Source organism: Solanum pennellii, chromosome 5 (assembly GCF_001406875.1).
Source record: "Solanum pennellii chromosome 5, SPENNV200".
In the NCBI taxonomy this organism is placed as follows: Eukaryota; Viridiplantae; Streptophyta; class Magnoliopsida; order Solanales; family Solanaceae; genus Solanum; species Solanum pennellii.
The window spans coordinates 26702840-26715874 of NC_028641.1; the positions used below are offsets into that span (position 1 = coordinate 26702840).

Genomic DNA, 13035 nt, shown 5'->3' on the forward strand with positions numbered 1-13035 from the left:
TATATATATATATATCTTGTTGATGCTGTTATTAATACTACTTACTTTATAAAAAAATGTATTAGCAGTAAGAGTATGCTGATATAGACCACTGAGTAAACCAAAGTAGCTCTCACAGATTGCATAGAGAGCTAATGAAGTCAATTGCTCCTTCTACTTTTTACTCCAAAAACGGCAAAAAGAAAGTAAAGAAATACATAGCGATATCTACATAATTAAGTATAAAATCCCTGTTTTGCAGACTTTTGTATAGATTAAGGTAAATTTTCGCTTATGCTACTTTACCAGAAATATCCTTCTAATAAATGGTATTGCTACCAAAAGTGACCTCATGGATTATGATTACACTACATCTAGTGTTGTCAAAGGAGAAATGCCTATAAATGTAGCTGCTTTACTGCCTTTTTATGTGCAAAACTAAAGCGCGAGCTTAAGTGAAGAAGTATAAAGTAATGCATGAGAAAATAAGTATAAACAAACAGCAATTATAAGAACAAAGGAATTGTAGAACTGCAGTTAACATTAAAATTGTGTTGTTTAAGTTTAAATTCCTTCTAAGATTTTTATTCAGATGAAAAGATGCAGCTTCTGATTTGACTTTCTTTATAATCAAGAAAACCATTATTTATAGTTTCAAAACTCAGCGGATAGTAGGCCCTCGTCTTCTCTTCTCCACTTGTATTTTAATCATGGTTCACCAACAGAATTCAAACTAGTGATGTGTGTCTACCACACATACAACATTGTACCTTTACCGTTAAACCAAAACCTTGGGGCAACTTTAAGTTCCAATCTAATGACTAGATTCTTACCGTATATTTTCTAGTCTTAATCAACTAACATATCTAACATATATTAACAGTTATCATATCAATTCGCAAGCAATATTTATTGACTATTAATGTCTGTTCAATTTTATAAAACAAAATGACGCTTCAAGATAGAGACTGTGTTGATGAGTTGTGCCTCTTGGTGCCTATATTAAAACATTGGTTCAGTGAGCCCTCATCTTGCACAACACCTAATCTTAGGTCTTATGCACCAATGTAATCAAAGATGGAAAGCGGAAAAAGAAGTGTTGAGGTCTACTGGATCTTTAAGCCCAAAGCGCAAATAAACCATGAACTTCAATGTAGGAAGTTGCAACTTGTTAGAATAGGAATAAGTATTTCTTACTTAGAATAGGAATAAGAATAGGAATTCTAGTTGGAAAAGGTTTCCAATGTAGTGTCTATAAATAGGGTCTTCATGTAACAATTTAGATACGCAATTCAATAATATTTTCTCCAATATTTCTCACATGGTATCAAAGCAATTGTGAGGAAAAAAAAATTAAAAAATTAATATTTATCGGTAACCTAGTTGCTGTCCGGATAATTATTATTTTCCTTCACTGTTTTTATAAAATTGACACCACCACTATTTGCGGAATTTTCCAGCGAGCAAAGCCCAGTTATCCCCACCGGAAACCAGTGCTACACGCGCCGTCACGCGCCACCAGTAGTATTTTCGCCGGTGAACTGTCAGACCCACGCACCGGCGCGTGTGACTTTTTCCGGCCAATTATTTTGACAATTTTTTTTCTATCTGAGTCGCCTCTTCATTCCGAGGCTATGTAATTTTTGTTCTGATTCCGACCAGATTCGATCGCCGGAATAAGGGTTTCGGCTATTTTCAGGCTGTTTCTGGCAAAAAAAAATTCGGGATTTGAATTTTTCAACGATTAGATCTCAATAATCAAGATTTTTTTGTTGTTCCCGAGACAAATTTAGCATAATGTCTTTTGGATGTGATGTTTTTGGTTCTAAAAATATATGGATTGGAAATTCTAGCCCTATAATCACTTCAGAACTTCTATTGGGAAGTTCAAACTATTTATCTTGGGCTTCGTCAGTTGAATTGTAGTGCAAGGTGTGCACGATCACTTAACGAACAAGACTTCTGTGGTAGATGTAAAGGCAAAGACTAGTGAGGAAGATGCAAAAGTCAAAGCACATTGGGAGAAGTAGATGCTCAATTATGTAGTCTCCTATGGCGTTCGATTGATTCCAAATCGATGCCCTTGTTTCGGCCATTCCAAATGTGTTATACAGTTTGGGAAAAGGCGCGTGCTTTATACACTAATGACATCTCTCGATTCTATGATGTGATATCTCGATTGACCAACTTAAAGAAACAAGAATCCGATATGTCTACTAACTTGGGACAGGTACAGGCAGTCATGGAGGTATTCGACACGTTGATGCCAGTAACTACGGATGTGGAAAAACAACAAGAACATAGACAAACATTGATTCTAGTTCTTACTCTTATTCTATGCGTGATCAGATTTTAGCTAGCCCTACAGTTCCTACAATTGATGAATTATTCTCTGGCCTCCTTCTTCGTGCGGCACCTCCTAGTCACAAAGTCGTTTCATCACCCACTGTTGACTCCTCTATTCTCACATCTCAAACCTTTGAAAAGCGTACATATTAGTCTACGGAGAATCGGCGAGGGGGAGGACGTTTTGGGAAACCTCGATTCAAGTGTAGTCATTGTCATAAGTCTGGATGCACTCGTGACATATGTCATATTTTGCATGGTCCACCACCCAGTTATGATCCTCTTGTTCTAAAGGAATATAATGAGTTCCTTCGAAATCGCGCAAGTAAACAGTCATCTCACCAGTAGCATATGGTGCTCAACCTAATCAACCATCCAATAATGCTCATATTGCTCAGATAGAATATGATGAATTCCTTCAGTATCGTGCAAATAAGCAAACGTCTCCAGAAGTAGTTTCGGTTGCACAACCCGATGTGTCTGTCACGTGTAATTCTTTTGCTTGTGTGTCGCAATCTAGTACTGTTGGAACATGGGTCGTGGACTCTGGGGCTTCTGATCATATTTCTGGTAATAAATCACTTTTATCCGATGTTGTTTATTCGCAATCTCTTCTAGCTATTACTTTAGCCAATGGGATCCAGACAAAACCAAAAGGGATTGTAAAAGCCAAACCCCTATCTTCTGTCACCCTAGACTATGTTCTTTATGTTCCTGGTTCTCCTTTTAATCTAGCATCTGTCAGTCGTTTGACGAGATCCCTACATTGTAGCATAACTTTTTTCGATGATTTCTCTCATACAGGACCGCAGTACGGGACAGATGATTGGAACAGGACATAAATCACAAGGCCTTTACTATCTTACCTCTTCAAATTCCTTGACAGCATGCTCCGTTACAGATTCCCCAAATCTAATCCACAAGCGTCTGGGACATACGAGTCTATCCAAACTGCCAAAGATGGTGTCTAGATTGTCTAGTTTATCTACATTAGATTGTGAGTCGTGTCAACTTGGGAAACACACTCGTGCTACGTTTTCTCGTAGTACTGGGAGTCAATCAGAGTCTATTTTTTCATTAGTTCATTCTGATATTTGGGGTCCTAGTGGAGTCAGTTCCACCTTAGGATTTCGTTATTTTGTTAGTTTCTTGATGATTATTTAAGATGTACTTGGGTTTTTTTAATGAAAGATCTTTCCGAGTTATTTTCTATTTTCAAAAGTTTCTTTGCTGAAATATAAAATCAGTTTGGTGTTTCTATTTGTACTTTCCGTAGTGATAATGCCTTAGAATACTTATCATCCCAATTTCAGCAATGTATGTCTCACCACTGAATCATTCACCAAACATCTTGTCCATACACTCCTCAACAAAATGGTATTGCAGAAAGAAAGAATAGGCATCTCATAGAGACTGCTCGCACTCTCCTCATTGAATCCCATGTTCCGCTGCGTTTTTGGGGCGATGCAGTTCTTTCAGCTTGTTATTTAATTAACAAAATCCGCCTTCGTTTATTCGGAATCAAGTTCCACATTCCATACTGTTACCTCAGTCACATCTCTATCCTATTCCCCCTCGTGTCTTTAGGAGCACATGCTTTGTTCATAATTTAGCCCCAGGGAAAGATAAATTAGCTCCTCGTGCCCTCAAATGTGTTTTTCTTGGTTACTCTAGAGTTCAAACAGGGTATTGTTGTTATTCACATGATCTTCACCGATACGTTATGTTCGCTGATGTTACATTTTTTGCGTCTCAGCCTTACTATAAATCTTCTGATCATACTGATGTCTCTATGATCTTACCCATACCTCAAGTTTACCTGTGCCAACCTTTGAGAGATCTACAGTTATGTCTACATCTCCAGTTGTAGTGCCACCACTACTAACTTATCATCGTCGTCCACGTCAAACCCTAATCCCAGATGATTCATGTCATGCGCCAGACCCTGCTCCTACTGCGGACTTGCCTCTACCTAGCCCACCGCTTGCACTTCAAAAAGGTATACGATCTACTCAAAATACTAACCTGCATTATACCTTCTTAAGTTATCATCGTCTATCATCACCCCATTCTGCCTTTGTGTCGTCTTTGTCCTCTGTTTTCATTCCTAAGACTACAGGTGAAGCACTTTCTCATTCTGGATGGAGGCAGACTATGGTTGATGAGATGTCTGCTTTACATAATAGTGGTACTTGGGAGCTTGTCTCCCTTCCTGCAGGTAAATCTATTGTTGATTGTCACTGGGTTTATGCAGTCAAAATTGGTCTAGATGGTCAGGTTGATCGACTTAAGGCTCGCCTTGTCGCCAAAGGGTATACTCAATTATTTGGGCTAGATTATAGTGACACTTTCGCTCCTATGGCTAAAATAGAATTTGTTCGTCTTTTTCTATCTATGGCTGCTGTTCGTCATTGGCCTTTTTATCAGTTGGACATAAAGAATGTTTTTCTGCGTGGTGATCTTGAGGAAGAAGTCTATATGGAGCAACCACCTGGTTTTGTTGCTCAGGGGGAGTCTAGTAGCCTTGTATGTCGATTGCGTAGGTCACTCTATGGTTTGAAACAGTCTCCTCGAGCTTGGTTTGGGAAGTTCAACACAGTAATTCAGGAGTTTGGCATGACTCGTAGTGGAGCTGATCACTCTGTGTTTTATCGACATTCTGCACCAGGTCGATGTATCTATTTGGTTGTTTATGTTGATGATATTGTTATCACCGATAATGATCAAGATGGTATAACTGATTTAAAGCAACATCTTTTTAAGCACTTTCAGATTAAAGACCTTGGCAGATTGAAGTATTTTCTAGGTATTGAGGTTGCTCAGTCTAGATCAGGCATTGTTATCTCTCAACGCAAGTATGCGCCTTAGACATTCTTGAGGAGACAGGAATGATGGGATGTAGACCTATTGACACTCCGATGGATCCGAATGTTAAACTTCTTCCGGGACAGAGGGAGCCACTTAGTAATCCTGAAAGGTATAGACGACTTGTTGGAAAGTTGAATTATCTCACAGTGACTAGACCAGACATCTCTTTTCTCGTGAGTGTTGTAAGTCAGTTTATGACTTCCCCTTTGATAGTCATTAGGAAGCAGTTGTTCGTATTCTTCGTTATATAAAGTCAGCCCCCGGCAAAGGACTACTCTTTGAGGATCAAGGTCATGAGCATATAATTGGATATACAGACGCTAATTTTGCGGGATCACCCTCTGACAGACGTTCGCCATTCGGATAGTGTTTTAGTTGGAGGTAATTTGGTGTCGTGGAAGAGTAAGAAACAAAATGTGGTTGCTCGATCTAGTGCAGAATCAGAATATCGAGCAATGGCGACAGCAACTTGTGAGTTAGTTTGGCTCAAACAGTTACTGGGAGAACTAACATTTGGTAAAATTGATCAGATGGAACTTGTGTGTGATAGTCAAGCGGGTCTTCATCTCGCATCAAATCCAGTGTTTCATGAAAGGACTAAGCACATTAAGATTGACTATCACTTTGTTATAGAAAAGATACTCTCAGGAGATATTGTTACAAAATTTGTGAAGTCAAACGATCAGCTTGCAGATATGTTCACCAAGTCTCTCACATGTCCTCGTATTAATTACATTTGTAACAAGCTAGGTGCATATGATTTGTATGCACCAGCTTGAGGGGGAGTGTTAGAATAGGAATAAGTATTTCTTACTTAGAATAGGAATTAGAATAGGAATTCTAGTTGGAAAAGGTTTCCAATGTAGTGTCTATAAATAGGGTCTTTATGTAACAATTTAGATGCGCAAATTCAATAATATTTTCTCCAATATTTCTCACACAACTGAAGGGAATGAAAAGGAATATATATGCAGTTCAAGAAAATAATAATTATAAACCCATACAAGCAATAATATGGACAAACGAATGAAAAACTACATTTAGGTGAGAGATTTATCGTTTGTTCTGCTATGTTCAAGACATAATTCATGAACTTTAAGGTGCTCTTTAGTGCCTTGGTAAAGCTTTGCTTAAGTAGTGTTGCACACATATTTTGCATTAAAATATGGGCTTAAACTTGCCTCGAGTGAGACTGGACAACACTATTAAGTAACCTTCAAAATGAGCCTTTTAGCAACACTAATTATGTCATCTTTTTTTTTTTTGAACAGGAAAAAGAAAAAGATAATCTTTTACCCTCTAAGTTTAGCTTTTCCTCCATGTCCACATTTTCAAGATTAGGACCTCATTGCTAACTGAACAATGAACTAAAACAAACGCAAAAACTACTACCATATCTAGAGAGATAGAGCTGATTGGAACTCCATTACATATGAATGATAAAATAGTCGTGAATGCTATTAGTAACACTTTCGTTTCACGACCCAACAAGGGATCGATTGGTTGAAAATTGGAAAAGCAACCTTCAAATCATGTTTTGATCCCCACCTGAGGCTATACAATGTGAATAGTTCTTATCTGTCTAAATTTTGATGGACAAAGTTATGGGTACCTTCCATAATGGGAGGTAGTAGGAGATGTGCAAAAGCTAGCTTGGGCACCAGCAGTTTATATATAAATAAATGCACATATGTGTGGGTGTTCACACACACAACAAATATATTGTAGCGCCCGGAAAATTTCAAACACTTGATGGATAGAGGAAACAAGTGAATTCCATAGAGACTAAACAATTGTGCATTTATTTTAACCCAAGCATCTTTAAATCCTTAACCTATAAACCACAACTCAACAGAGGCTGCCCAAGAGGTGTAATTACCACAACCATCTAACTTCACTGTAGAAATTGCAAGTGATTTTGTAGAGGAAACAATTGACTTATCAATCTGATGATCAATTTGGTTGAACCATTTTTTTTGTCACAAAAAAACAAGAGCCGAAGAAACCTTAATGATTGAGAAATAGTGAGAGTTACTGAATTTTTAAACATTGTGAACACTTCCACTGGACTACAGCCAGGTGAGGATAAATTGTGGGGACAGGAGATGACAAGGGAGTGTTCAAAGTCAACAAATCCTACTAGTTGATGGATCAGACAGATCACCAGTGCTCAAGTTGGCCTTGGAAGCAAATATGGAAGAGCATAATCCCTCACAAAGTCTCCTTTTTTGTCTGTTCAATGGCTAAGGAAGCAGTCCTTACACAGGACAATGTTATGAAGAGGGGGAGAACCTTGTGTTCTAGGTGCTTCCAATGTGGTGAAACATCAGAGACTGTTAACCATCTATTTTTACATTGCAAGTACACCCATCATCTGTGGAGAATATTCCTAAGCCTCAAAGGCATCTCCTGGACAATGCCTAAGAAGGTGGCTGGGGCATTACTTTGCTGGGAAGAAGCAGGTGCACATGCTAAGGACAGAGGTAGATGGAGAATTATCCCGGGGGCTATCTGGTGGGCTGTTTGGAAAGAAAGGAATTCAAGATGTTTTGAGAGTATAGAGAGCAATTGCAGAAAGTTAAAGTTAAAGTTAAACTAAACTGCATTTTACTTTTAGTCTTTTGGTGTAATCATTTATACTCGAATGACACTGTCTCTATTATGTCTCTATTATTGATGTGTTAGACTCAATTTAGACGTAGAGAAGTGAAATCAGGAGTACATTTGTATATAAGGTTACAGTACGATCGTTGTACTGTTTTGTGATATAATACAAAGTTACCAAGTTCAGAAAAAAAAACCCGATGAAACAAAGAAGTAAAAGTCTTAACAGATCTGGGAGATTGATAGGTGAGAAACAAAGAAGTAAACAATCAGATGTAAGAAAAATAATTTTTTTCCTACATGAATATACGAAGATTCAGAGAAAACAAAGAGAACCAATTGAACTAGAATAAGAAGGGAAAAGGAAAGTAAGGAATTTAGACAAAAAATTGACCCAGAGAAAGAGAGGTGAGACTCAACAGTGTTGTGATATAGTAGATTTAGGAAGACCTTGAAGTGTGATAAAAACGATTTGAATTTATGTTTCAAGTTACAGAGGTTATGAGCTAGAGCTATATTGCACTGGCATGATAACAAGTATACGAGGTGTATTGGAAGTGATCTAAGGGTTAAGGGAACTCAAAAACACAATTCGAGTTTGGAAGTGTTTCTACGAGTTAAGTTTGTGAATGAGCTCGCACAAAGTCCAACTTCAAACATGTTATATCTTGGGACATAAGAAGTTAAGAGTTGAATTACATTAAATTAAAGGTTTACTAGTCTAGTTTCCAAAGTATCAAATCCGTTCACCAATTCGACCTCAGTAGAAAAAGTTCTACGTGTTTTACTACAGTCCTGCATAGTACCCAAGCATATGAGATGGACATGTGGCACATCCAAGGGTGTCTATAATCAAAACCCAAAAATCGACTTTTTATTCATGTTTCTTCATCTTCTTCACCTTGATATGAACCCTAGCAGACCTAAATCCCTCCTCATCCATATCTTCAAGGTAAGTTAATCTTCCATGGAATCAAGTGTATTTCTCATCCTAGCTCATGAAAACATACCTTAGTTATGTGGATTTCTTGAAGGTGAAATAGTTTTCCTTATGGATTTTCTTCAAAGTAAAGTATGTCAATTGACTCTATTCTCCTACTCCCATAAATGATATTCTAGTGGCCTTTTGAGAATAGTTTACAGGGGAGACTTACGAGTTCCACCCTTTTCGGTAAATTGAATTATTGAGCTTGATATATGTATTGGGTTGTTTTTGGTTGTTACAGTTTCACCCTTTCCGGTAAATTGAATTATTGAGCTTGATATATGTATTGGGTTGTGTTTGGTTGTTACAAGGTTGGAGGGAGGATGAATAGCCTTGAAGAAAGTGGTTGAGCTGTTATTGCTAACGAGATAGCTTAAAAATGAAAAACGTCATGAATTGAGAATTTTGCGAGCTTGTCGCTCGTCGAGTGTCGTTATTTTGTATTTGTGTGGCAGAGTTTATTGGTTAGATACTAATGTTAGATTATTATCTGCCGTTCTAATAGATTAACGTATTAAAGGGAGGGTCGATCCTTCATAAGTTTTTCTTAATCAAGAATTGAGGTATGCTAGACTAAATCCTTTCTTCGCCGCTAAGACACAACCTCCCTATCATACATACCCTCTTATATGAATCTATGAGGTCTTATATGCCGAAACGACATAAGCAACTAGAGTTATAGTCAAATCTCTATAGTGGCAGCATTTGTCTGAAAGTTTCATGGCTGCTACAGTAGGGTATTATTATATATGTATATTGACATTTGACATTTAGCTGCTATAATGATGTTTTTCCTACCACCAACTAATGTCTCACCAAATGACTATTCCAAATAAACATGCTCATATGGAAGCTGATCTGCTATTTTTGAGATAAAACTTTGAAATTCATTTCACGAATGTTCATTTCTTTATCTTTAAGCCATATTACTTCAAGTAGTGGATATTTGTGAATCTTTAAACATCTAGGCAGTGGTTTGTCCTCTAGGCTAAGTTGTGGTGGTTTCTGTGTTTCCAATCTATCTTTTACCTTCCTAAAGTATGTCCATCTCTTATATAATTTCATCCATCTTAATATTCGACAATCAGAACTTGTTCCAACTTGTTTGGCAGTCATTCTTTGCTTGTTTTGAACAAGTAGTTATTTGTTAGTTTAGAATCTCATCTTCCACCTCGCTCTGGGATCACTTGATTTCGACTTCTACGTCCTTTGTTGTTCTTGAAATCAGACCATCTATGGATTCTATGCATTATTTTCTATTGAAGAACTTAATCCTGGTCGATTGGTTCTAGTCAACTCCAAAAATCACACGTGTCATTTATTTGTACCAACAAAAATTACAGTATCACTCAATCAATCAATTACGTCTCAATTGGGTCAATAATTTACAATATAAGGTATGAAATGGTCGAGAAGTGCTGAAAGTTCCAGAGCTACATTTTCTTTTCTCTATCTTCGGGAAAGCAGTTAAAGAGGATGTTGCCCAAACGTGAAAATGAGACACTGCTTTTATCCTTCTGGATTGCAATATATTAAATAATGTGTGCAGCATAGTCTTAAACTCGCTCTATAATTTTGTTTCCCACTAGCATCCTGAACTAATCAACAGAGCTCGATTAATTCACCCCAACACTGATCTTATGTAGAGTTGAAATACACAAAAAACTAAGAGATTGTATTGGATGTAAAAGATTTCATTGCAGTAATTGTGGAGTCAGGTGTACAGTTTATGAATAACGTATAGATTTCATCAAATTTCAAATGCCCCCAAAAGAAAAGATGTTCCATTATAAGGAAAACAAAAGAGTACTTTATGGTAAGCTTTTTTTTTTTTTGAGTTGTATATGGTAAGCTATTTTGTTTTTGTCAGATATTTCCTTTTGTCAGAATATAGTTTTGCCCTGTATTATTCCTAAATAGTTTGGGAATTAATGTGTACTGAAGGTTTAGATGAGCTATCCTGTTGTGGTTAGTCGATAAAATATAGTTTCGCACAGAGCTATATCTTCCCATATTATGGATGTAAAAACTGGGCAACGGTCTTACGGCAGCCTCTAACTAATTTCAACAGTCTGCACATTTCCTTAACAGTAATTCAGATATAACCAGATAATCACACATGTCAAGCAAATAGACAAAGTTCTCAAGAGTCCAAAGTACTTTATTTACCATTACTAAAAAACAAACTAATTTCAAGTCCACTTGTTGGATAAATAGAACATACAGATATAGGAATAGAAAGAGAAAGAAGAATTTGTTACCATGTCCACCACAGTTTGGCTGGAAAGAAACTCAAATACCCCATCACTGGCAATCACAAAGAAAGGATGATCTGAGGTGAGCTCCAAAACAACAATTTCAGGATTTGCAACAACACCAATTGTCTCAGCGACAGAATCACCTATACTTCTTGTAAAAGCCGTACCAGGATACATTCCATTTTGCACCCACAACCTAGGAGGATCACCATCATCACCTTCTTCAGTGTCCCAACATTGCACATCTGGATTTTTCAATCCTTCAATCTGATCCAGTGTAAGAACTCTTGCTCCACAAAGCTTAACCCGCTCACTCTCATCAGGCCTAAATGGTGTTTGGTCGATTGAAAGGTCAACAGCCACGACTTCGTTACCCCGTCTCTCGGCTATAACAGCTCTTGAATCACCGCTATTAGCGACATAAAGTGTCGTACCTCGTACGAGTATAGTAATTGCAGTTGTTCCGCTCATGCTATCATCTATAGCGTCAGCGTGCAACTGCGAGTTGGTCATCAAGAATGCCGCATGACATGCCTCCACAGCATCTAAATGAAATTTACTGTTCCTAAGCAAATTTTCACAAATTTTATTTTTCGCAAACTGGGAGCATTGAGCTCCATACTCTCCATGGCCATCGAAAACACCAAAGAAATGATCATCTGGACTTGTTCCAAATGGAGTGTGAATGCATAAACTATCTTGATTAGCTTTATCAAGGGCATCAGGATAGTACCCTCTTTGAGATAAAAACGAACATCGTAGTTCATAATTCCCTGATGGAACTTTTACAACCCGTGAACCATCAGGTGGCAAAAATTGTGCAGACACTCTAGAAAGTCTGGTTATACCAATTTCATTGTCCCTAGATAGACTTAATTGATTAAGCTGATCTCTAGTTTCTCCATCTTCCCCATTTGATGAAGCAGGTGAAAATACAGGAATTTCAGCAGGTTTCACATTTTCCGGCTCTTTAACATCCACATTCCTTGGTGCACAAATCTCCCCAATGCAAGCTCTTGAATAAACACAACCCATAACTATAAACACCAAACCGAGACAAACCCACTCCCCAAAGCTACCAAATAATTCATCACAAACTTCTTACATTCAAATAACCGAACAAAATTTTCTCCCAACTTATAAGCAGCACCTCTTTGAGATTAAAAACAAAAATGTCACAGTAGTAAAGTTGAATCTGAAAAATAGCAATAAAAAAAAAAACACTATCAAACCTGGGTACTATCCATTCAAATATACCAAAATTCAGCATCTTCAAAACAAACCCAGAATTGCAAGTGATAAAAACTTAAAATTGGAAGCATAAAATGAAAGCCAGTCACCACTAGTATGAAATTATCAATTAGAGATTACAAATAAGCATAATTGGAAGACTAAAAAAAAATTCCTGGAATCCAATTTGTTGAGTAGTCTTGGTTATTGAGAATAAGAATGAGAATGGAGTAATTTATAAACAACATGAATGAATAATTTACCAGTATAAACTGCAATTCTCTTCATATACTACAAGCTATTCATCAAAGTGTTAAATCTGGATGAGAAATAGTAACAGAGAACATACTGTATTGTAAATGCAATTGAACCAAATGGGTTTCTTCCTTGTTTGTCAAACAAAAATAGATAGATGGACAGTGCAAGTAGGCAGAGAGAGAGAGAGTGTGCAGAGAGACGTAAACAGTGCATGTGTGGAAGGGCTTGGCCTGTATCTCTTTTTCACTTCTAGTTGGAACTACTATCACAAACCACGCGCTTTTCTTCTACACGCAACTCTTTTCTCTTCCCTACCAATAAACACACCGTGGCCCAATTTTTTGCTTTATCTATTTTCGAACCAACACCATTTATTATTTTTCCAAAAAAATAAAATACTACTCCATAATTATTTAAACCAAATAAATCATGAAACACTCATTATAAATTATTATGATATATTCAAAAATGCTAGAATATAACTTAATTAAACATTATAATACACCC

At 37.1% G+C, this 13035-nt stretch overlaps 1 protein-coding gene across 3 annotated transcripts in view; it reads right to left on the minus strand.

Annotated features, from left to right (window-relative positions):
* LOC107020369 (protein phosphatase 2C and cyclic nucleotide-binding/kinase domain-containing protein) overlaps nt 1–12801 on the minus strand; it is a 25468-nt gene extending 12667 nt beyond the window's left edge. The window contains exons 1-2 of one of the 3 annotated variants that reach the window (XM_015220701.2): nt 12620–12796; nt 11044–12235 (exon numbers count right to left, since the gene is read on the minus strand). In XM_015220701.2, coding sequence (XP_015076187.1) covers nt 11044–12075 — 1032 coding nt within the window. In that variant the 5' untranslated portion in view covers nt 12076–12235; nt 12620–12796. Of the gene's footprint in view, nt 1–11043; nt 12236–12533 lie in introns of all 3 variants that reach the window. The other 2 variants (XM_015220700.2, XM_015220702.2) reach the window with 2 other exon arrangements.
* Nucleotides 12802–13035: the final 234 nt, after the last annotated feature.